Here is a 24,332-nt window from a genome sequence, read left to right as displayed (position 1 = left end):
GGCAGAGTGCTAGCCTTGAGCAAAAAGAAGCCAGAGACAGTGCTCAGGCCCTGAGTCCAAGGCCCAGGACTGCCCCCCCCCCCCAAAAAAAAAAATCTGAAACATGGGGCTAGGAATATGGCCTAGTGGCAAGAGTGTTTGCCTCATATACCTGAAGCCCTGGGTTCAACTCCTCATCACCACATATGTAGAAAAGACCAGAAGTGGTGCTGTGGTTCAAGTGGCAGAATGCTAGCCTTGAGCAAAAAAGAAGCCAGGAAAAGTGCTCAGGCCCAGGACTGGCCAAAAAAAAAAAAAAAAACACCTCAAAAAACCTTGCACAAATAAAGCAGTTAATGAAAATCAAAACCTTCTGCACTTCTTTCCTGCAAAAGGACCATGTCAAACATGTTTGGGGGGGGGGGGGGGAAAGGCTGCAGAGGGGATCCACAGTACTTTCTCTGAAATCATTCACTCTGCACAGTGACCTCTAGAGAAGGTGGCTAATTAACCCTCTGCACAGGTTTACTAAACTCACCTGGTGGGGTTCTGCTGGTCTCTACTTCTGGGGCAGTCTTCGGTGAGACCAAGGTAGATGGGGGCTTCTCCACAGCATCGCCTACTGCTCCATCAATCATCTCATCCTCTTTCTGATGGTTTTCCATTCCTTCTGCTTCTTCTTCTTCCTCTTCTTCTGGCTCAGAATTCTCCTCCTGGGAGTTCTCCTCCTCAGACTCACCTTCCTGACTCATGCGCCTTTCAGATGCCAGCCAAGTCAGTTTCTCCATTGTTTCCTGAAAACTCCCAAAGAGTACTTACAAGGGATTCATTCTAGTGGTTCACAAAACACTGAATCAGGAGGATCTGAGGTAAAGCCATGTAGGCTCCCAACTGAGTTATAGAACTTAATGGATAATGAGGATTGGATATGGGTAGTAGAAGGTAAGAAGAATATACCTTTCAAAGGGTTCCCCTACACCTTAAAGATAGTTTTCCTTTGCTATGATCCATACTTAGGATAGTTTTCTTTTATTATTATTATTATTACTATTATTATTTTGTCGGTCCTGGGGCTTGAACTCTAGGCCTGGACGCTGTCCCTGAGCTCTTCAGCTCAAGGCTAGTGTTTTACCACTTGAGCCACAGTGCCACTTTCTGTTTTCTGGTGGTTAATTGGAGATAAGTCTCACAGACTTTCCTGTCCCAGCTGGCTTCCTTCCAAAAGTAAGCCTCAGGGCTGGGAATATGGCCTAGTGGTAAAGTGCTTGCCTCGTATACATGAAGCCCTAGGTTTGATTCCTCAGCACCACATATATAGAAAAAAGCCAGAAGTGAAGCTGTGGCTCAAGAAGTAGAGTACTAGCCTTGAGCAAAAAGAAGCCAGGGACAGTGCTCAGGCCCTGAGTCCCCGCTCCAGGACTGGCTACAAAAACAAAACAAAACAAAACCAAAAGCAATCCTCAGATCTCAGCCTCTAAAGTAGCTAGGATTGCAGGCATGAGCCGCCTGTGCCTGCCTTTGCTGGTTACTTTGAAGAAGGAGTCTTGTGAACCTCTCTGCCAAAGCTGCTTGAATCACAATCCTCTGGATCTCAGCCTCCAGAGCAGCTAAGATTATAGGCATGAGCCACCAGTGCTCAACATTTAACATACTTAATGTGTGCTCCGAACCCAGGGGCTGGTGGCTCATGCCTGTAATCTTAGCTACTCAGGAAGCTGAGATCTGAGAATGGAGGTTGAAAGCCAGCCCAGACAGAAAAATCTAAGAGACTCTTATCTCCAATAATCAAGAAAAGGACAGAAATAAAGGTATGGCTCAAGTAGTAGAGTATCAGCCATGAGCAAAAAAGTTCAGGGAGAGCAGGAGGCTCTGAGTCCAAGCCCCAGTACTGCCACAAAAAATAAAAATAAAGTGTGCTTGGGCAACTCAATTTAATGTTTGTTTTGTTTTTGTTTTTTTTCGGCCAGTCCTGGGGCTTGGACTCAGGAATATCTAGAGCAGAATAACAAGCAGGCATATAAACTCAACATACTACTGCGACTGCGATGCCAAAGTAACTTTGAGATTACTTCCCAGCTCTTACCTGGAGTTCAGGAACAGAAAGCACAGATTCCTCAGAAGCTGATGACATTTCATCTTCCTCATCTTGGGTGAGGTCATCAAAGTCCTCCTCTTCCTCTTCCTCTGGCCCATCCTTCTCTCCTCCATTTTCTGGCCCCACTGGGATCCCCAGTGATTGGCCATCAACACTGGATGTATCTTCAGGCTTCCTTGGGGGACTACTAAGCGCCATTTCTGGGTCTCTGGAGGACGGGGCATTCTTTGGTGATCTTTTGCTCACCTCGCCACCTGTATTTTCCTCAGGAGGCTCTTGAGAAGCTGAAGGGGAGGCAGCTGTCTGACTGCACTCCTCATTCTGCAGGATCATTAGTTTCTTTGCCTCTCCAGTGCTGCTCAGCTCCTCCCTTGGAGGGCCAGTGTTCAATTCAACAGAGTGTTCATTTTTTATTTCATCACAAATTTCCTGCTCAGGGAACCCACTGGAGATCTCCTCCACAGGATCCTCAGGTTCTAGCTTGACTATTTCCTCTAAGTCCCCGTGGGAAGAACTTAGGGACTCCTGGAAGCTTTCCTGCAATGGCTCCGGAGCCTGCCTCCCTTCCTCTGTTTTCACTATAGTCCAGCCACAGGTACTCTTTTCTGACAACCCTTCCTGAATTTCAGATTTCACAACTGTCACACCACAGGCATGCCTCTCTGACAACCCTTCCTGGCATTCTCTATCTGCTGGGAGAGGCCCTGGGCTGTGCTCTTCTTTGGGGAAGACTGAAGCACAGAGAGGAGTTGGTTCCTGGGGTTCTAACTTGGGTTCCAGGCTTTGAGAGACGTTCTTTCCTTCAACCAAAGGACAAGCAATGTCTGTGTTCACTTGGGTCTTATCTTTGAGGGTAGATGGTACCGGGAGATTCACAGAATTTCCAGAAACAATTAAGGGTGAGATGGAGGAGGCCACAAGGGGTTGGTTTAATGGACAGGGAAAAGGAGCAGGGTTGACCAAGAGAGTAGTAATGGGAATAGTCTGGGGATTGGGGGCCACAGCTGCATTGACAGGCTGGATCATGTTACAGCCACTGCTGAGGCTTACAACCTTCACAGTGGCAGCAGGGACAGTGAAGATAACAGGAGTAGGGTGCATGAGGGGGGTAGGTTTCACACAGGGAGAAGCCTTGGCCCCTTTTCTTCTTGAGGGTTTCCGCCTTACACATGGTTTTCGAAACTTAGATGGGGCAAGAGAGGGCAGCATTACCTTGGGCACAGGGGCAGAGGGGAGTAGGGTGTGGGGCTCAGACAAAGGGATGCTGGGCCTGGCCTCAGCAGGCACAGCAGGCAGTGCTGTAGTGGACTCAAAACTATCCTTCCCCTGGGGCTCACCCAAGGGAGGGAAACTTGGAACTGTCTGTAAAACAGTGGCTGGCTGGATCAGATGAGGAATCTGAACCACCATTTTGCTTGCAGGGGCTTCAGATTGAGTTGGCCAGGCTGCTATTTTCCCGGGGTTGAAACTAGGCAGGACAGAAGGGCTAGGTTGAATAAGGAGGGGTTTCAGGACTGATGAACGCTTCTGTCTCCAAGCCTTCCTGGAAAAACGCTTGGAAACAGGCTTCAGTTTCAGTACTACATCCTTGGGTAGCAGCAGTGGGTACCGAGTTTCATTTCCTAGCTCCGGTCTGGCTTTTTCTTGGTCTTGCTTTTCATTGCCCTCAGTGGTTCCAGTCACATTTCCTTCCTCTGTAGCACCATTAGTTATGTTCCGCATTTCCTCCTGGATCGATGGTAGACTGGCCTATTGAGAATACAGAAACACGCACCAACACTCTTTAACATAAGAATTTAGGGAAAACCAGGCATCAGTGGCTCATACCTATATTCAGACCTATTCAGGATGCTGAGATCCGGAGGATTATAGTTAAAAATCAGCCCAGGCAGAGATTCAAGCTCCAAAATAACCACTTCAAAAGAAAGGCTTGTAGTGGCTCACGTCTACAATTCTAGCTACTTAGTTTTCCTCTTTTTTTTTTTTTTCGGTCGGTTGTGGGGCTTGAACTCTGGGCCTGGGCACTGTCCCTGAGCTCAAGGGTAGTAGTGCTCTACCACTTGAGCCACAGTGCCACTTCCAATTCTAGCTACATAGGAGGCTGAGATCTGAAGATTGAAATTTGAGGCCAACCTGTACAGGTTGAGCAGTAAAGTCTGTGAGACTCTTAATCTTCAATTAATCACCAAAAAGCCAGAAATGGAACTGTAACTCAAGTAGTAGAATGAGCAAAAAAATCTCAGGGACAACATCCAAACCCTAAGTTCAAGCTCCAGGACCAGCACACACACAGAAGAGCTGCAAGTATGGTTCAAGAGGTACAGCACTAGGTGAATAAGCAAGTAATTCAAACTTCTAAGCTCAAAAACTAGTATCTACCACCAAAAAGAAAAAAAGGAGGGAAAATATAGGACTTTCTAGATGCCCCCCCCTTTTCTTTGATTTGGTTTATTCAGCTAGAAAAAAAGCATGTAGACAACTTAATACATCTTCACCAAATTGAAAGTATTACAAAAATTTTAAGATTCTACAGAACTACATGTCGTGCCTAGTGTATCATTAAAAATAGAAGACAGGGGCTGGGAATATGGCCTAGTGGCAAGAATGCTTGCCTCTTATACATGAGGCCCTGGGTTCGATTCCTCAGCACCACATATACAGAAAATGGCCAGAAGTGGCGCTGTGGCTCAAGTGGCAGAGTGCTAGCCTTGAGCAAAAAAGAAGCCAGGAACAGTGCTCAGTCCCCGAGTTCACGGCCTAGGACTGGCCAAAAAAAAAAAAAAAAAAAAAAGGTCTCAAGTGGCAGAGTACTAGCCTTGAGCAAACAGAAGCCAGGGACAGTGCTCAGGCCCTGAGTCCAAGCCCAGGACTGGAAAATAAATAAATAAACAAACAAATAAATAAATAAATGAAATGAAAATAGAAGATAGTATTTTCTTCAGCAAATAAAACAACATACTGGTATATTGTTAATACATACCTTTTAATGTATACTGTCATTCACAAATTTTTTATAATTTCTACTTTTGTGAAGCTAACTAGAATGTAAATTTTCTGCAAAACTGGAAAAAAGCAATATAAAATTTGTGAAAGCCTGTTTTATATTGTACAAAAAGCAAGCCAGTTTTTCTCTTCAAATACCAGATATGGTAAGCAGTGACATTTTGGACTTACTATACTAATTCTTGAGGATGTTTTAATGCTGGAGGTAAGTTAACAGGTCTTGATTCTTCATCAAGGAGTACTAGATGTTCTATTTCACTGCCTCTCTATTTCCTTTTACATATTTTTACCACCACATTTTTCTTCAGGCATAACTTCAGTGCCTCTCTTGATGCCACTGTTTTTGCATTTTGCTTTTTCCACAGCCAGTGCCCAAATATATAGACTTACACCTTAATTCACCAACAATACTTTCTTGAGAGCTCTTTTTTTTTTTTGCTAGTCCTGGGGCTTGGACTCAGAGCCTGAGTGCTGTCCCTGGCTTCTTTTTGCTCAAGGCTAGCACCCTGCCACTTGAGCTACAGCGCCACTTCTGGCCATTTTCTGTATATGTGGTGCTGGGGAATCGAACCCAGGGCCTCATGTATATAAGGCAGGCACTCTTGCCACTAGGCCATATCCCCAGCCCTTGAGAGCTCTTATTTTGAAGCAGATCTGCCAGTTCTTTTAATGGAACAAAAAAGACATTAAGTGTTGCTTTCAGGGCCTCAACAGCTGCATTTAGGAGCTCTCCATGGTTCACATTGGGACTAAAGCCACCAATTGCTACTAACTTCCATGTTTTATATAGTCTATTGAAGAAGGGCTGCTTCTGTCTGACATCTTCATTAATTAACAAGCAACAAGTGAATTTGATGGAACTCACTTGACTGTCACTTGACTACAATACTTTTATAAGGCAATTGTGAACTGCTACCCTGAGTACTGCTCTTGGAGGCTAGCTAGGACACATTTGCTAAGGAAGTGCTTTTGGAAATCAGAGACCCACTGGTCTGGGAGCTGCTTTTGGAAAGTAGCAGTGATGCAGCTACCTAGGAAGTGCTTTTGGAGGTTAGCAGTGATGGATTTGACTTTCTAGATTCTTAAGGACCTTCCCAGATAGTTTCAAGTTATCTTTCCAAGAAGGGTCTTTCTATATATCAAATTTCTAAGAAATGCACATTCCAATTATATATTCTACAAACTCTTCTTTCAATTTATTTTTAGAAATTATCATTTTATCATTATTTTGGGATGGCTGCAGAATTACCTAGGAGAAAAGCAGAAGAGTACAGGAGAAGGGCTATATGATAGAAACTTCTTAGTAAGTCCGAATTCTACAACTAAATTTTGAGAAGCTTAAAGTTAAGCCCTTGAGGGTAGGAAGGTGGCTTAGTGGTAGAGTGCTTGCCTAGCGTGCATGAAGACCTGGGTTTGATTCCTCAGTACCACATAAACAGGAAAAGCCAGAAGTGGCGCTGTGGCTCAAGTGGTAGAGTGCTACCCTTGAGCAAAAGAAGCTGAGGGACAGCGCTCAGGCCCAGGATTGGCAAAAAAAAAAAAAAAACAGTAGCCCTTGATATTTCTGCCAGAAGTTGTGGTGGCTTTAGGCCTCCAACAGACGTTTAGGAGAAAGGCTGTACCTTTAACCAGAAGGGGAGTCGGTGTTCTTCCCGCTCTACAGGTGGCTTCCACTGGTGTGGCTGGATCTCTTCACAACACCTTACCAGGATTGGCAGCTGTTTAGTCTTCTTATAAAACTGAGCAGGAATGGGGGAGAACAACGGAAGGCGTGATGGTAACACTAAGAAGCATTGTTCTCATAACTGACTTAAGGAATTGAAACCTCTTTGTACAACTACCTAATAAAAAAAATTTTAAAAACAGGATGAGGAACTAAAGCATAAGCTATATTCCTTCCAAAAATACTAAATACTTTTGTTAATCTCAAATTTATAAAGATTTTATAATTACTTAGAATCTCCTAACTGGCAATCTCCATACAGATTGGGAGGAAGGAAAACTTTTACATCACAGAGAAAAAAGAAGCAGTTGGTGAGAATAACTTTGTATCAGATTTGTCCCTGCTCCACAGCTGCAGATACTGACTTCACCTTCCTCTTGAACACCTGAAAACTACTTTCACATAAGTGATGGAAATATCATAGAAAGGGGGGGAAATGATTCAATTTTCAGAATCAATGAGAGAGGAAGTGTGGAAATTCAGCTTAGTGCTATACAGTTTTGCCTAACATGCATGAGGACTGGTACTGATCTCCAGCAATGAAGAATGGATAGATGAATGAATAGATGGATGGATGGAAGGATGGGTAAATAAAGGAGAATTGGGTTTACGCCATAGATAATGAACATCTATTCTTTCAAAATATGTTGAATGGGCTGGGAATATGGCCTAGTGGCAAGAGCGCTTGCCTCCTACACACGAAGCTCTCAGTTCGATTCCCCAGCACCACATATATGGAAAACGGCCAGAAGGGGCGCTGTGGCTCAGGTGGCAGAGTGCTAGCCTTGAGCGGGAAGAAGCCAGGGATGGTGCTCAGGCCCTGAGTCCAAGGCCCAGGACTGGCCAAAAATAAATATTAAAAAAAAAAAATGTTGAATGTCTTCTGTGTACCAAGCACTGTGGCACAAAGCTGAGCACAGATATAAAAGAAGTAATTCCAACTTTCAAGGAATTTATAAACTAGTGGGAAAGATAGGCAAATAAACCAATAATGATACTCTATATTAGAAAATACACATATAGCCCGGTACTAGTGACTCACATGTGTAATCCTAGCTACTCAGGAGTCTGCAGGTTGTGGTTCAAAACCAGCCCAGAAGTAAAAATCCATGAGACTGTTACCTCCAATTAACCACCAGAAAACCGGAAGGAGAGCTGTGGCTTAAAGTGGTGGCACACTAGCCTTGAGGAGAAAAAGCTCAGGAACAGGACCTAGGTCCCAAGTTCAAGGCCCACAACAACAAGAAAAGAAAATATACATACAACAATGTACTTAAAAACTGATATACATCTTAAACTCAGACAAATTTTGCTGGATAAGAAGCAACAAAATCTTAATGAAACAAAATTTTTTTAGTTAGGCACCAGTAATTCACACCTGTAATCCTAGCTACCCAGGAAGCTGAGAACTGAGAATCAAGGTTCAAAGCCAGCCTAGGCAGGAAAGTCTATGTGACTTTTATCTACATTAACCACCAAAAAGCTGGAAGTAGAGTTGTGGCTTAAGTGGTAGAAGCCTAGCCTTGAGCAAAAAAGTCCAGGGACAATACCCAGGCCCTGAGTTTAAAACCTAAGAACGGCAGAATAAAAAAGATACTATGGTCCTAGAGCAAAACCAACAGACTTGGAATCTAAAAGGTTCTTTAAAGAAATATAACAGCCAGGTGCTGGTTGTTCACGCCTGGAATCCTAGCTACTCAGGAAGCTAAAATCTGAGGATCGTGGTTTAAAGCCAGCCCAGGCAGGAAAGTCCGTGAGACTCTCATCGCCAATAAACTACTCAGAAAAAGCCAAAAGTGGTGATGTGGCTCAAATGGTAGAGTGCTAGCCTTGAGCACACCGAGTGTCTGGGACAGTGCCTCTGCCCTGAGTTCAAGCCCCAGGACCAACAGAAAATACGTCCATAGGGGCTGGGGATATGGCCTAGTGGCAAGAGAGCTTGCCTCTTATACATGAGGCCCTGGGTTCGATTCCCCAGCACCACATATACAGAAAATGGCCAGAAGTGGCACTGTGGCTCAAGTGGCAGAGTGCTAGCCTTGAGCAAAAAGGAAGCCAGGGACAGTGCTCAGGCCCTGAGTCCAAGGCCCAGGATTGGCCAAAAAAAAAAAAAAAAAGAAAGAAAAAAAGAAAAATACGTCCATGAATAAATAAGGTAAATAATAAGAAGAACAAGATGGATCTGAGTCCCTGAGGTCATTTTTTTTTTAAGGAGGGGAGTGAAGACAGAACAGGGAGGGGGGCATGTGAAAAGAAAACTAAATGCTCAGCCTCAATGGTTGAAGTTTAATAAAATTAGGCCTAAATCTAAAGCATCAAATATCAATTACAAGATGCTACCTAGATGTGGCAGGAAACTCAGCAACCCAAAGAAAACCTTGCTTAATATGAGAGAAAAAAAAAACTTTCATAACAAGCCTCATAGTACTACTTGTCTCTTTAAAGTATACCTGTACATATAAAGTACCTACTGTAAAACTGTATAAATAAAAGAGTTAAGAAAAACACGAGTGGAATATTGGCTACCCTTGCAAGGTGAAAGTAAAAAAAGGCTATGTAAAAGAAACCAAAGATTTTTAAAAACCTTTTATGACTTGAGTAATTTCTTCTTTAGAGGACATATCCATAAGAGAGGTGAGAATAAAGATACTACAGAGGAAAATAATGAATCAATGTCCTTAACAAGGCATACATGGGAATTAATTTACGACAACAGTGGGAGAGATGAGCCTTGGATAAAAGGTTCCTCTCTTCACTGACACTAAGAAGAAGGGGGAAAAAAGACAGTACACACATGGAGCAGGGAACCTTAGGAGAGTTTTCAGGGAACACTTACTTTAATGATATTGTTAGGAGCTCTGTTCAAGTTGAGGTTCTTGATTCTCACTGTGAGTTGGTGGGCAGTCTTGCAGGTTACAAGGTACTTGCTGATTAGAGGCTTTGGAAACTCAGTCCCTTCAAAATGCTTCAGTCCTAAAGCTAACAAACTGAGAAAAGAGCAATCACAATAAATATCACCTCCCAGACATTTCTTCTAAAATATCCTCCCTATACTAATTCCACATATTTTCAAATACACATTTTCTTCATCTAATCCTTGTACACATTGGTGGCTACTCAATAACAAATTTCATATGTTTTGTGAATGCTAGTAATTATCGTCAGGACCAAAGAAAAAGGGCTGGAGGTACAGTCTCTGATGTGAGAGCACCTCCTTAGCATGTGTGAGGTCCCAAGTTTCATCCCAGTACGGCAAAAGACAAACTATTCACAAAACATTCAAACAAGAGTTCAGACTAATGGGAACCAGTAAAAGTAAGACATAAAATCAATAAGACAGGCATGGTGGTTCAAGCCTGTTGTTTAAGGTACTTGGAAGCCCAGAAATTCAAGGCCACACTGGGTAACAGAATGAGATTCTGTCTCCAAAAAAAATAAAAATCATTAAGTATAAGATCATGATAGACTTCTTACAACAAAAAAATAAGTTTAAATACACTTTAAAGAAATACAAAAGAAGAATCATTCTGCCGAGTGCTGGCTTACACTTATCATCTTAGCTACACAGAAGGCTGAGATCTGAGGATCATAATTCAAAGCCAGCCCAGACAGCAAAGTCCACGAAACCCTTCTTTTTTTTCCCCCTAAGCATGGGGCTTGAACTCAGGGCCTGGGCACTGTCCCTGAGCTTCTTTTGCTCAAGACTAGCAGTCTACCACCTGAGCCACAGCACTACTCTTTTGCTTGTTCCATTTATGTGGTACTGAGGAATTGAACCCAGGGCTTCACATATGCTGAGGAAGCACTCTACCACTAGCCACATTCCTAGACTCCATGAGACTCTTATCTCCAATTAACCACCAGAAAACTGGAAGTGGAGCTGTGGCTCAAAGTAATAGCCTTGAGCAAAAGAGCTCAGGGATAGCACCTGGGCTAGGAACCATGTTTCTCCCAATATAACATAAACAATTATCTTAACACATGCACATACTCATAGATGGCAACTTGGTAGTACATATCAAGAGTCATATCTATGTCTGTAATCTTCATTGAATAATACCATTGTTAGAAATTTACACACAGGGATGAAGTCAACACTTGCCTAATACATAAGAGGTCTTAAGTTTGATCCCCAGCACTCAAAAAAAAAAAAAAGAAAAAGCGGGGGGGAGGGGGCTTGAAAAGGTCTAGGTGAAGCCTCACAACAACAGGAGAAATAATTATGGTCAATGGACAGGCATAGTAGCACATGACGAAAATCTCAAAACTAAGAAGGCAGAGGCTGGAGGATCACAAGTCAAGACCAGCCTGGACTACATAGTAAAACTTTGTCTATATAATAAAGCCAAGAGCTTCCAGGTGCCAGTGGCTCACTCCTGTAATCCTAGCTACTCAGGAGACTGAGATCTGAGCGTCTCAATTCGAAGCCAGTCAGTATCTGAGTTCAAGACCCAGGATTGGCACACATACACAAAAAGACCAAGAGCCAAGGATGTAACTAAGTGGTAAAGTGCTTGGCTAACACATATAAGACCCTGGGTGTGATCTCTAGTACTGAAAGAAAAAAAAATCAATAGAAGGGCTATGATAAAATATGTGATAAAGATAATGTGATATGTCATAGAAAAACAATTTGTCTTTTGCTTAAAAAAGCAAAACAAAACCTGGGCCATGGGAATATGGCCTAGTAGCAAGAGTGCTTGCCTTGTATACATGAAGCCCTGGGTTTGATTCCTCAGCTTATATAGAAAAGGCCAGAGGTGGCGCTGTGGCTCAAGTGGCAGAGTGAGCAAAAAGAAGCCAGGGACAGTGCTCAGGCCTTGAGTTCAAGCTCCCAACTGGAAAAAAACAAAACAAAACACCAAAATAAACCAAAAACTGGGCATTCATATGCAGAAAGCTAAAAGTAGATCTCTGTACAAAGGTCAACTCAAAATGGATCAAAGACCTCAATGTCAAACCTGAAACTTTGAAATTACTTCAAGAGGGAGTAGGAGAAACACTCATAGGCATAGGCAGAAACTTTTTGAAGAGTCCCAAGAACACAGCAGATAGGAGAGAGACTTGATAAATGGGATTACATCAAAATGGAAAGTTTCTGCACAGCCAAGAACAGAGTTACTGAACTAGGAAAACAAGATCTTTACCCACGGGCTGGGAATATGGCCTAGTGGCAGGAATGCTTGCCTCATATACATGAAGCCCTGGGTTCAATTCCCCAGTACCACATATATAGAAAACGGCCAGAAGTGATGCTGTGGTTCAAGTGGCAGAGTGCTAGCTTTGAGCAAAAAGAAGCCAGGGACAGTGCTCAGGCTCTGAGTCCAAGGCCCAGGACTGGCAAAAAAAAAAAAAAAAAAATCTTTACCAGCAATACATCAGACAAAGGCCTAATATCAAAAATATACAAGGAGTTCTCTGGCCACAAAGGAAATGCAAACAAAACAACTCTAAGGGCTGGGGATATGGCCTAGTGGCAAGAGTGCTTGCCTCTTATACATGAAGCCCTGGATTCAATTCCCCAGTACCACATATACAGAAAACGGCCAGAAGTGGTGCTGTGGCTCAAGTGGCAGAGTGCTAGCCTTGAGCAAGAAGAAGCCAGGGACAGTGCTCAGGCCCTGAGTCCAAGGCCTGGGACTGGCAAAAAAAAGAAAAACAAAAACAAAAAACAGCTCTGAGATTCCATCTCACCCCAGTTAGGTTGGCCAACATTCTGAATTCAAACAAGTGGTGGTGAGGATGTGGGGGAAAAGGAGCCCCATTGCCTGTTGGTGGGAATGCAAACTAGTACAACTATACTGGACAGAAGTCTGGAGGTCCCTCAAAAAACTAGACCTTCCCTATGAGCCAACCATAGCACTGCTGGGCATCTACCCAGAATGTCACAAGCCAGGATACCAGCCAGGATACAAGACATTGCACATTCATGTTCACTGCTGCCCTATTCACAATAGCCAAGTTGTGGAAACAGTGCAGATGCTCTACAGCAGAGGAACAGATCCAAAAAATGTGGTACCTATATAAAATGGATTTTTACAAAGCCATTATAAAGAATACTACTATATAGAGACCAAGTCTGTGAAACCAAAAACTGCTTGTCAAATAGTATTCCCCACAGGATTGGGGGAGCGACCCAACAGTATGTAACTAAAACCAAACAATTACTCAACATATAAAGGTCAAAAATTGACCTCTCAGGGGAATACAATAGCTCAAAAGCTATGTATGTACGTTCATATAAGACTACTGTCGACATATTGTCTAATATCAACAGTACATTTAAAGCCATAGGCGAACTTTCTTGGGCGTGGCCACGTGGCTACTGTATATGTTCTTGATACATTGTATATTGTATATATGTCTACCTGACTTAGAGAAGGGATAGAAAAACAGGGCGTAAGATATCACAAGAAATGTACACAGGGCTGGGGATATGGCCTAGTGGCAAGAGTGCTTGCCTCGTATACATGAGGCCCTGGGTTCGATTCCCCAGCACCACATATACAGAAAATGGCCAGAAGTGGCGCTGTGGCTCAAGTGGCAGAGTGCTAGCCTTGAGCAAAAAAAGAAGAAGCCAGGGACAGTGCTCAGGCCCTGCGTCCATGCCCCAGGACTGGCCAAAAAAAGAAAGAAATGTACACACTGCCTTACTATGTAACTGTACCCTTCTTGCACAACACCTTGTCAAAAAAATTTGTGTTCAATTAATAAATAAATTAAATTAATAAAAAAAAGAATACTACTATGTCCTTTGCAGGGAAATGGATGGACCTAGAACAAATCACATCAAGTGAGCTAAGCCAAGCTCACAGAGACAAAAGGCACATGTTTTCTCTCATATGGGGAAGCTAAATCGAAAATACCAGGACATCATAAATTACACAGGTCTCTATGAATTCACACACAGTGAGACCAAAGGAGGATACTCTTGGGAGAGAACACAAAGGTACAATGCCTATGTGCATCTAATCATACAAAATATTTATTGAAATGAACTCCAGAAAATGAAAACAAGAGGTTTTTTTTCTTTTTATTCTTTCTGTTTTCTTTTTGTTCTGTTTATTCATTTATATGTCTTTGAGTGTGTAAGGGGAGGCACAGAAATTGAGGGACAAAGGAGCAATGGTACTCACTGAACACTATGTTGAAAATGAACTACACAATTTATGGGTAGGAATGGGAGGGGAAAACAGAGAGAGCAAGGGAAGGAGTGACACTGTCCAAAAAGGAATACGCTCTTTCTCTGAATTATGTAATTGTAACCCCCCTGTACACCACCTTTATAATAGCAATACATTGTAGAGCAAAATATAAAACTATTTAAGTTAGTAGTAGTTATACTAGAGATGTAGACAGACATTGATAACTCACATCTTATATTCCTAGCTACTTAGCTGGGAGGATCACCATTCAAGGCCAGCCCAGGCAGAAAAGTTTGCAAGACTACTTCTTAACAAATAGCTGGCACAGTGGCATGTACATGTTATCCTAGCTATGTAGAAGGAGATTCCAGGACAGCCCAAGAAGAAAGTTTACAAGACCTGCTTTTCAACCAACAGCTAAACACATCGGTTCAAACCTACCATCCTGTCTAGATAGGATGCAAAGATTAAGAGGACTGAGGTTCTAGGCTTTCCCAGACAGAAAAGTCCAAGATACCATTTCAAAAAAAGAATCCGAGTTGGCCAAGCACTGTTGACTCACAACTATAATCCTAACTACTCAGAAAGCTGAAATATGAAAATCACAGATCCAATCAGCCCAATCAGAAAAGTCTATGAGACTCTATCTCCAAGTAATCACCAAAATGCCAGAAATGGATCTGTAGCTAAAGTGGCAGAGCACTAGTCTTGAGTGTAACAGCTCAGGACAGCACCCCGGCCCTGAGTTCAAACCCAAGGAATAGCATGAAAAAAGAAAAGAAAAGAAAAGGGGAGAAGGGAGGGAGGGAGGGAGGGAGGAAGGGAGGGAGGGAAGGAAGGAAGCCAGTCGAATGTGATGACACATGCTTCTCATCTCAACTACAGTGGGAAGCAAAAAATAGGAAGATCACGGTTCAGACAGGAGTTCTGGTAGGCGACAAGACTCTATCTCAAAAATAACCAGCACAAAAAAGAGTCAGAGATATTGCTCAGCAGTACAGCACCTGCCAAGCAAGTATGAGTTTCTAAATTCAAAACCTCAGTACTCAGTTGGGTGGGAGAGGGGAGTGGAGAAGAAAAACCACTGTCTTGGAATAAAAGGATAACAGATTAAAAGCCTTATCCCTCTGAATATTATTATGTTTAGTTTGTTTATTTTTGTGCCAGTCCTGGGGCTTGAACTCAGGGCCTGGGTGCTATCCCTGAGCTTTTTTTTTTTTTTTTTTTTTGGCCAGTCCTGGGCCTTGGACTCAGGGCCTGAGCACTGTCCCTGGCTTCTTCCCGCTCAAGGCTAGCACTCTGCCACTTGAGCCACAGCGCCGCTTCTGGCCGTTTTCTGTATATGTGGTGCTGGGGAATCGAACCTAGGGCCTCGTGTATCCAAGGCAGGCACTCTTGCCACTAGGCTATATCCCCAGCCCTATCCCTGAGCTTTTATGCTCAAGGCTAGCACTACCACTTGAGCTTCACTTCTGGATTTTGGTGTTCAACTGGAGATCAGAATCTCAAGAATTTTCCTGCCCAGTATGGCTTTAAACTGTGATCCTCAGATCTCAGCCTCCTAAGTAGCTAGGATTACAGGTGTGAGCCACTGGCAACCATCTATGTTTACTTTTATAATAAATAAAAGAATGATTTTGAATATTTCATAAATGTGTGTGGCACACCCAGAGGAACAATACTTAGTACTGCTGGAATATCCCATAGTACAGAACTCCGTCCATCATACTACTTTTCTTTGTGTCCATATCTTATTTGCTGTAAGCTCCTTAAGGAAGTTAAAAATGAAGTTATGAATACAGCATTGGTTTATGAGAACCTCCATGGCTATTCATGTTCTGGGAACTCAGGACCCTGTTATCATCAAATTTAAATGAATGAGAATAAACAAATGAAAGATAAGAGGGCTGGGAATGTGGCATAGTGATAGAGTTCTTGCCTAGTATATGAGGCCCAGGGTTTCATTCCTCAGTAACATATAAACAAAAAATAAATACAACCCTTTAGCTGGGCACCAGTGGCTCATGCTTATAATCCGAGCTACTCAGGAGACTGAGATCTGAGGAATACAATTTGTTTTTTGTTTTTTGTTTGGTTTTTTTTTTGCCAGTCCTGGGCCTTGGACTCAGGGCCTGAGCATTGTCCCTGGCTTCTTTTTGCTCAAGGCTAGCACTCTGCCACTTGAGCCACAGCGCCACTTCTGGCCGTTTTCTATATATGTGGTACTGGGGAATTGAACCCAGGGCTTCATGTACGTGAGGCAAGCACTCTTGCCACTAGGCCATATTCCCAGCCTGAGGAATACAATTTGAAGCCAGCTCAGGCAAGAAAGTCTGTGAGACTTATCTCCAATAAATTACTCAGAAAAAAACTGAAGTGACACTGTGGTTCAAGTGGCAGAGGGCTGGCTAGCCTTGAACAAAAGAAGCTCAGGGATAGTGCCCAAGCCCAAAGAACTGCCAAAAAAAAAAAAAGGAGCTCCTAAAAAATGGTATCTTGTATTTGAGCTGATCAAAAATTTGCTATCGGGAGTTTTTTACTGCTATTTCCTAAATGGGGAGTGGGAAACGTTTCTCTATTTTTCCATTTCTCCATACTTTAAATTCTTGCTAAAGTGAAAGTAGGAAGAAGGAAGGGAAGATTTACTGTCGGTTGAGTTATTGCTTCTTACTACTTTCTTCAGGGTTAGAGGCATAAAATTCAGCCTTTGATCTACCTTCCTCTTCAAATACCTCAACTTTAGTTTAATTCACTAGAGAGTAGAAATTCTAAAGGGAAAATCAACACTGAGAAACACAGTTACTGACTTGCAGCAGGCATGAATAATTCTCTTTTTTCCTCTCTCTTTTCGACAATATTGAGTATTGAACTAAGGGCTTCACCCTTGTTAAGAAGGCATTCTACCACTGAGCCATGGTTTTGTTACACTGGTTATTTTCAAGGGAGGGTCTTGATTTTAATGCCTAAGCCAGTCATGGCTATGATCCTCTTACTTGTGTGTCCCCATGTCACTGGGGATGACAGGTATATGCCACTTCACCAAGCTGTAGCTGAGATAACAGGTGGCATATGCCACTATATCTACCCACTGATTGAGATACAGTGTTGCAAACTTCTTCTTGCCCAGGGCTGTCCTCAAACCCTTTAAACTCTACCTTCCCAGTAGCTATGCCCAGGAAGAATAATTCTTTTGTCAGTTGCATAGATCAGAATTTAATAATTAAGACCTGAAGGCATAGTTCAAACAGAAAGAGCACTGAGTTAAATCCTAGTAAACACACACACACACACACACACACACACACACACACACACACACACACTACTTTCCTTTTGCAAAACAAACAACAACAACAAAAAAACAACTTTCTTCTCTTTGGAATACTTTCTTCTTACAATTCTCCATAGTAAACTTACTTGTCCTCAGCTTTGGTGAAGATGATCTTATCCTGAGGATTACTTGCCTTCAGGGAACATATTGGAAGCAGCTCAGGATACATGAAAACCTTGCTTGTGGCCAGTATCCAAGCCACTTGCTTTGGCAAACAGGGAAATTCACCAGCTGAAAGAGAAACCATCTCTGATAAACCGAATACTAAGATCAAAGACAGCTTTCTAAAGTTTGTGGATGCAGTTTGCATTCAGGTAGCACTGTCCTTACCTAATCTGACCTGTTCCCACTACCTAACTTCCTCAAACATGTTTTCAGTCCTCACCTTAACCTAAGCCTAAAAGTAGTCCCAACCAATGTCAATATAAGTTGATATTTTTATCCTTTCCTGTGTGGAACATGTTCACACACTAATAAGATAAACACTGTACAAAGTACCTAGCAACACCTACTACGTAGTATATGACCAAAAACTGTTTACCACTTTCCACTTTTAAATCCTTGAATAATGAAACCTTAATAATGTTTTCTTCTAGGACAAGATTCTAACTTCTTTAGTCACCCTCACATCTGGTATTCCAGCTTTTTGTTGCTGTTTTGTTTTATTTTATTTTTGCCAGTCCTGGGGCTTGAACTCAGGGCCTGGGCACTGTCCCTGAGCTTCTTTTGCTCAAGCCACAGTGCCACTTCTGGCCTTTTCTGTTTATGTAGTACTAAGGAATTGAACCCAGGGCTTCATGCATGCTAGGCAGGCAATACCACTAAGCCACATTCCCAGCCCTGTTGCTGTTGTTTTGTAGGTAGTTGAACTCAGGGCTTCAGGCTTGCTCAGCTGGTGATCTACCACTTGAACCATGCTGGCTTTTTGCTCTTTATTTTGGAGATAGAGCCTTATAAAATTAATTTATACAATTAATTGATTATCTTTAAGTAGTTGTACAAAGGGGGTTCAATTCAACAATGTCAGTTTGAGCACAATGCTTCTTTATCAATGTCACACCTTGGAGATGGAGTCTTATGGACTTTTCTGCTCAGGCTTGTTCTGAACCTTGATCTTCCAGGTCTCAGCCCACTGAGTAGCTGAGATCACAGGCACGAGCCACCATGCTCAGGTTTGTTACTAGGCTAGCCTCGAACTTGGGGCCCTTGTGCCTCAGCCACCCAAGGGCTGGGATTGCAAGTCTGTGTCATTTTATCTGATTCTTAATTTTTATTAAAATTTCCCATGTTACTCCTAAGGTTGGGAACAAGACAACTGTGAAATTAATGAGACAGTATAGACTCACTTGATTCTGTCCCCTTAAGCTTCTAGGAAGATTGAGGAACTTCCACCTTTCTAGAAACATGAACAGCTCTATCCATATTTCTCTTTGTATTAATATTCATTCTGTATGTCCAGACAAAACGCATATGGCTGTAGATCCAAAAGTCATCACTACAGTTTGTAGTAAATCAAGTTGTTAGCCAGGCACCAGTGGCTCACACCTGTAATCCTAGCTACTCAGGAGGCTGAGCTCTGAGGATCGAGGTGCAAAGCCAGCCCAGGCAAGAAAGTCCATGAGATTTTTATCTCCAATTAACCACCAGAGCACCAGAAGTGGCGCTATGGCTCAAAGTGGTAGAGTGCTAGCCTTGAGCTGAAGAGCTCAGAGACAGCACCCTGGCCCAGAGATCAAGCCCCAGAACTGACCAAAAAAAAATTTTTTTTTAAATTAAATTGTTATTACCAACACATAGCTAAGCTAATTAAAGAAGTTTTGAATCAGTCTGACCTAATACACTTATATTTAACTATATTCAACTTGTCTCTAAGACTCAGGCACTTAAAGACTGGCCCAAACATAAACCTAAATTCGGAACAAACTACAACATACATACATACATTCATACATACATACACTAAGCCAATGGAAAGCAGAAATTAAACTTACACATTTAGTTAAAAGATTGTATGTGGCAATCATGTAACATCTTTAACTCTGTCTAATTCCAAAAGCTAGCTCATTCAGAATAGGTATACTACCTACCATGCACTACAATAACTTAATAATTATGGGAGTAGAATGAGTTGATTCTGAGTTATTCTCCCAACCCATGAATCAGAATATTAAACATTACCAAACTTTACACTTGACTTTCATCTTTTTTTTTTTTTGAGGGGGGGGCCAATCCTGGAGCTTGAACTCAAGATCCTGGGCACTATCCCTGAGTTGCTTTGTGTTCAAGACTAGTGCTCTACCACTTGAGCCACAGAGCACTACTTCAGGCTTTTTTGGAATAGTTTATTAAAGATAAAAGTCTCACAGACTTTCCTGCCCAGGCTGGCTTCCAGCTTCCTGAGGAGCAACGATTACAGGCATGAGCCACCAGTGCCAGGCTTTGACTTTCATCTTTGCCAGAACCCAGTTGTCTTGAACTGACACCTAACACTTGCCAACACCTCATTTAAGCCAATTCTAACCACGAGTTCCCCATCTCTACCTGACCACACCTCTATATTTCTATCTTCTGCTTTCATACCTTACCTAAGAGTAGATATTATCAGGTAACTCTAAAATTTTAAAGTACAAAAGGAGGATAAAGAGAGAAAAAAATTCAAAATATTCTCTCCCTTATCCGTAGGAAATTATCCCTAGAAATTATATGACTCAACTCTCACTGCACATAAAAACCTGAAGTTAACATATCTGTCCCCTACCAGTCTTCTTGACAGTTTTACGAGGACTCCAGTCAATGTGAACGTGTGTGTTGAAGTCTTCTATGAGCTGCATAGCTCCCATCAAGTTACAGGGTTGGAACAAGGTCTGAAACTTGGGGTTGAACTGCTGCTGAAGAGTGATGGAGTTTTCAGCAAAGGTTCCCAGTTCTTTCTGGGAAAACAGGACACAAAAAAAATCTAAGACAATTCCAAGTAATTAATACCAGTAGCCTTTAGCCTCTAAATGCTAAATTATCATTCTCAGTACAAGATAAATAAAGATTAAAAATTAAAGTCTTATCCTAGCTACTCATAAGGCTAAGATCTGAGGATTGCAGTTCAAAGTCTATCACTTGAGCCACAGCGCCACTTCCAGCTTTTTCTGTATATGTGGTGCTGAGGAATCGAACCCAGGGCTTCATGTATACGAGGCAAGGACTCTACCACAAGGCCACATTCCCAGCCCCATTTCCTGGGAATTGGTGAGGAATATTCTGTCAGTAAATAAAGGAAGCCAGAGGACAAAGCAGGCAGTGACCAACAATATCCAGGGGAGAATACACGTGTAGACTATGAAGAGTAAATACATTAAATGTGAAGAATGACTTGCCAAGCTAACTTCATACTCAAGTGTATATTGTTAGGGATAGTAAGAACCTTACAAGGAACATTCTGGTGGTACTGGCCTCCGAACTCAGGTTGGGGTTGGAGATGGAGAGAAGGTGGATTTGTGTCAATAGCTGAACATGCTGGAGAGGAAAAGAAATTAAAACATTCATGAACACAAACACATCTTACCAAGATGTTTTCAAATTCATCACATATTATTTTGCTTTCTGGAAATACTATAAGAACAATGTAGGACCTTGGCAGAAGAAGTTTACCCTCAAATGTGAGACAGACTAGAAAAAGGAGAAGATTCTGTCTGGCCCTGGATGACATTACATTTCAGAATGAAATCTCTGATCGAGGCGCTTCTGAATTTTGACATGAGCCATAAGGCAGGTCCTGATTGACATAAAGATTCTATGGCATGCATGGTTTCAATGGGTATGGGACAGCTATCCTGACTTTTACAAAACTTCTTGCTTTTGGTTTTAGTGCCAGGCCATGAGATGATCCAACCCTAACACCAAGCTTACCTGCTGCATTTGCTGCTGAAGTCTCTTCCTCTGTGCTGGATCTAGAGTCAGAGTTTGATGAACTTTCTCACTCTGAGGCTTAAGCCTCTCTGCCTCTGGCTGCTGTTTGGCTGAAGATTTCTTAATCTTTAGTTGTTCAAGTAGCTCCTTCACTGTCCGATGTTGTTCATTTAGCAGGTTGGAAAGTGGTTCCTCAAACCTATCCCCAATAGGAAGATAAGTGAATCTGATCGTTCCCTCAGTTCACAACATTCTTTGTAATGGTATATCCAATTCTTTGTAATAGTATACTAAAAGAAACTGAAAATTTTCCATTTTCCATCTACTGTTAATCCTCAAATGCCATTTTAACCAATAGTCCAAGCCTTAACCAAATACTTTCCTAAAATTGATAGAATAGATGCAAATAAGATAATGCAGCAACTATGAGTGGTAAAGTGTAGGATGCTTAAGGCCCTAGATTCACTACCCCCAGTATCACTCATAAGAAATATTCTGGCCAGGTGCCAGTGGTTCACGCCTATAATTCTAGCCACTTAGGAGGCTGAGATCTGAGGACTGAGGTTCAAAGCCAGCTCATGCAGGAAGTCTGTGAGACTATCCCCAACTAACCAACAAAAAGCTGGAAAGTGGAGCCATGGCTCCATGTAATAGAGCACCAGCCTCAAGCAAAACACTAAGGTACAGAGCCTACACCCTGAAGTCACACACACACACACACACACACACACAAAATCTGAATTATGTCCCATGCTATTGTTCTATAATCACTCCTCTAAGTAATAAAAAAAATTAGATAGGACATTAAAAATCCAGGAGCACAGAGATATCTGAATAATCAAGCAGCCAAGGACCTAGTGGAAACTCATTATTGCACCATCCTGACATCCATATTACTCTGGGACTTGTTCTTAACAGTAATGCAGGATACAAATATTTGGTCTCTATTTTACCCATTACTCCAAGCCCAGGTCTTGCTTAATCCATCTACATTCAGGCTATCCTGACTTCCTTCCTTAAAAATTCAAAACCTTTCTAGAATGAAGAAGAAAATATGCTAAAAGGCATGATAGTTTAGATGAAGGAAATGCAGAGTATTACCATACTACTATCAATGAAAATATCATGACCCATGGCTCATGAGTATAATCCTAGATCCTCAGAAGTCTGGGATCTGAGGGCTGTAGTTTGAAGCTACCCTATGGAGGTTAAGTCCAGGCTGGTGTTTAGGGTTTATGTTTTTGTTTTTTTTTTCTGAGGTACTGTCTCTCTCTCTCTCTCTCTCTCTCTCTTTTTTTTTTTTTCTTTTTCTGCCAGTCCTGGGCCTTGGACTCAGGCCTGAGCATGGTCCCTGGCTTCTTTTTTCTTTTTTTTTTTTGCTCAAGGCTAGCATTCTGCCACTTGAGCCACAGTGCCACTTCTGGCCATTTTCTATATATGTGGTGCTGGGGAATCAAACCCAGGGCTTCATGTATATGAGGTATTCCCAGCCCAGAGGTACTGTCTCTTGTTATACATCCCAGGCTAGTCTTAAACTTGCTCTATAACCCAAAATGAGCTTGACTTTATGATCTTCCTATTGCAGCATCCAGAGTAATGGGAATACATGCTTATGCCACCACACCTAGTTTATAATTCCCAATTTTAAAATATACATGTACATAATTGATTGGTAGAACTAGAATATGTTTATAGATCAAATCCTATAACTTCCTAGGAAGAATAGTTCCATTCTATTTATACTAAAATTATATTCTATGAAGTATGACTTGATATATAAATGGGCCAAATACTGTCTTGGTAATCTTGAGAATTTTAATGCGATTCCTTGTAGTATTTGTTACGATGGAGTCTGGAAGGTATTCCTGGTTTTTATAAGTTGGTTATATCATCTTTTATACTTAAGTGGTCTGAAGGAAGGCCTGGCTTTCAGATGTACCCACTTAGTACTAATGTTGTTTTGTTAAAACCCAGGACTAATGAGAAGCTACAGGTCTATTAATTTTGCTTTGTTCTACCTATGGCACACACTACATCCTGACCTCTAGTGGCCTAGCTTCTAATTGTACACAGCTATTCATAGTGAATTAAATTGAAGTATAGCGGGCTAGGAATATGGCCCAGTGGTAAAGTGCTCATCTCGTATACATGAAGCCCTGGGTTCGATCCCTCAGCATCACATATATAGAAAAAGCCAGAAATGGCACCGTGGCTCAAGTGGCAGAGTGCTAGCCTTGAGTAAAAAGAAGCCAGGGACAGTGTTCAGGCCCTGAGTTCAAGGCCCAGGACTGGCAAAACAAAACAAAACAAAAAAACAAAAAAAAAACAAAAACAAAAAAAACAAATTGAAGTGTAGATCTAAACCCTCAGAAAAAAATCGCAGGGAAAACTAAAGCCTCCATTTTCTAGATGGTGTAACAGGTGTTCCAACTTCATGGAAGAAGGCCAGTACTACGTTTCAGACTCCTGGGGCATTGCTGCAGGTGCTTCATGGTTTGCTCAATTAATGCCTAGGTAAGTAAAAACCTTTCAGATAATCTATCACATGTTAATGACAAATAAGGAGACACAGTAAATACTACAGTTTAGTGCAGTTTCTGTGGCTGGCCACATGGAACCCTACACACTTCTCCAGAACTATTTACCTGGAGAAGCTGCTATGGATGCCAGCTACTGTTTTTTCTCCTTTCCCAAACAGGTACAGCTTGATCTATAGCTGTACTGTCCCATAACAAGGAGATTTTTCACTTGACATCTAACTCCCCCAGGGTTCTTCCCCCACACAATAGTAACAGAAGCTACTTGAAGATAGGAACTTGTTCATTATTCTAAAAACCTTATGAGAAATACATATTTCCTCTATTTAAGCATCAAGGTCTTTAGCCACCCTACCGTAGGGCTTGTGGGGTATTAAAGTTAGGCCGAGTTTCAGCCACACGTTCCTCTTCCTCTGGGCCATCTTCTTCCTTATTGGCGAACCCCATCTCATCTTGGAACTGTGGGCAAAGAAAAAGAAGGTCTTCCTGAGGAATGGACTTATGTAAGTCACTCCAGCAATGACAAAAATAAGTATAAACAACAGACTACAGAATTTTAATGCTGCTGCATCCAGAAAGCACCTGTATTAGAACATTTTCACTTCAAAAGCCCCACAAC

The 24,332-nt window shown here is 42.0% G+C and overlaps 1 protein-coding gene across 6 annotated transcripts in view; it reads right to left on the bottom strand.

Annotated features, from left to right (window-relative positions):
• The window catches only part of LOC125359697 (GON-4-like protein), a 76,400-nt gene that overhangs the window by 12,199 nt on the left and 39,869 nt on the right, over nt 1-24,332 (bottom strand). For all 6 annotated transcript variants that reach the window (XM_048357549.1, XM_048357550.1, XM_048357548.1 and 3 more), the window contains 9 exons: nt 24,069-24,172; nt 21,177-21,375; nt 20,697-20,783; nt 20,035-20,206; nt 17,363-17,507; nt 9,637-9,787; nt 6,700-6,816; nt 2,063-3,823; nt 518-773 (listed from right to left, as the gene is read on the bottom strand). In XM_048357549.1, coding sequence (XP_048213506.1) covers nt 518-773; nt 2,063-3,823; nt 6,700-6,816; nt 9,637-9,787; nt 17,363-17,507; nt 20,035-20,206; nt 20,697-20,783; nt 21,177-21,375; nt 24,069-24,172 — 2,992 coding nt within the window. The remainder of the gene's footprint in view (nt 1-517; nt 774-2,062; nt 3,824-6,699; nt 6,817-9,636; nt 9,788-17,362; nt 17,508-20,034; nt 20,207-20,696; nt 20,784-21,176; nt 21,376-24,068; nt 24,173-24,332) is intronic.

Source organism: Perognathus longimembris, chromosome 11 (assembly GCF_023159225.1).
Source record: "Perognathus longimembris pacificus isolate PPM17 chromosome 11, ASM2315922v1, whole genome shotgun sequence".
Classification (NCBI taxonomy): domain Eukaryota; kingdom Metazoa; phylum Chordata; class Mammalia; order Rodentia; family Heteromyidae; genus Perognathus; species Perognathus longimembris.
Note: the sequence above shows the minus strand (reverse complement) of the source record. Positions and strands in the feature narration are given on the sequence as shown.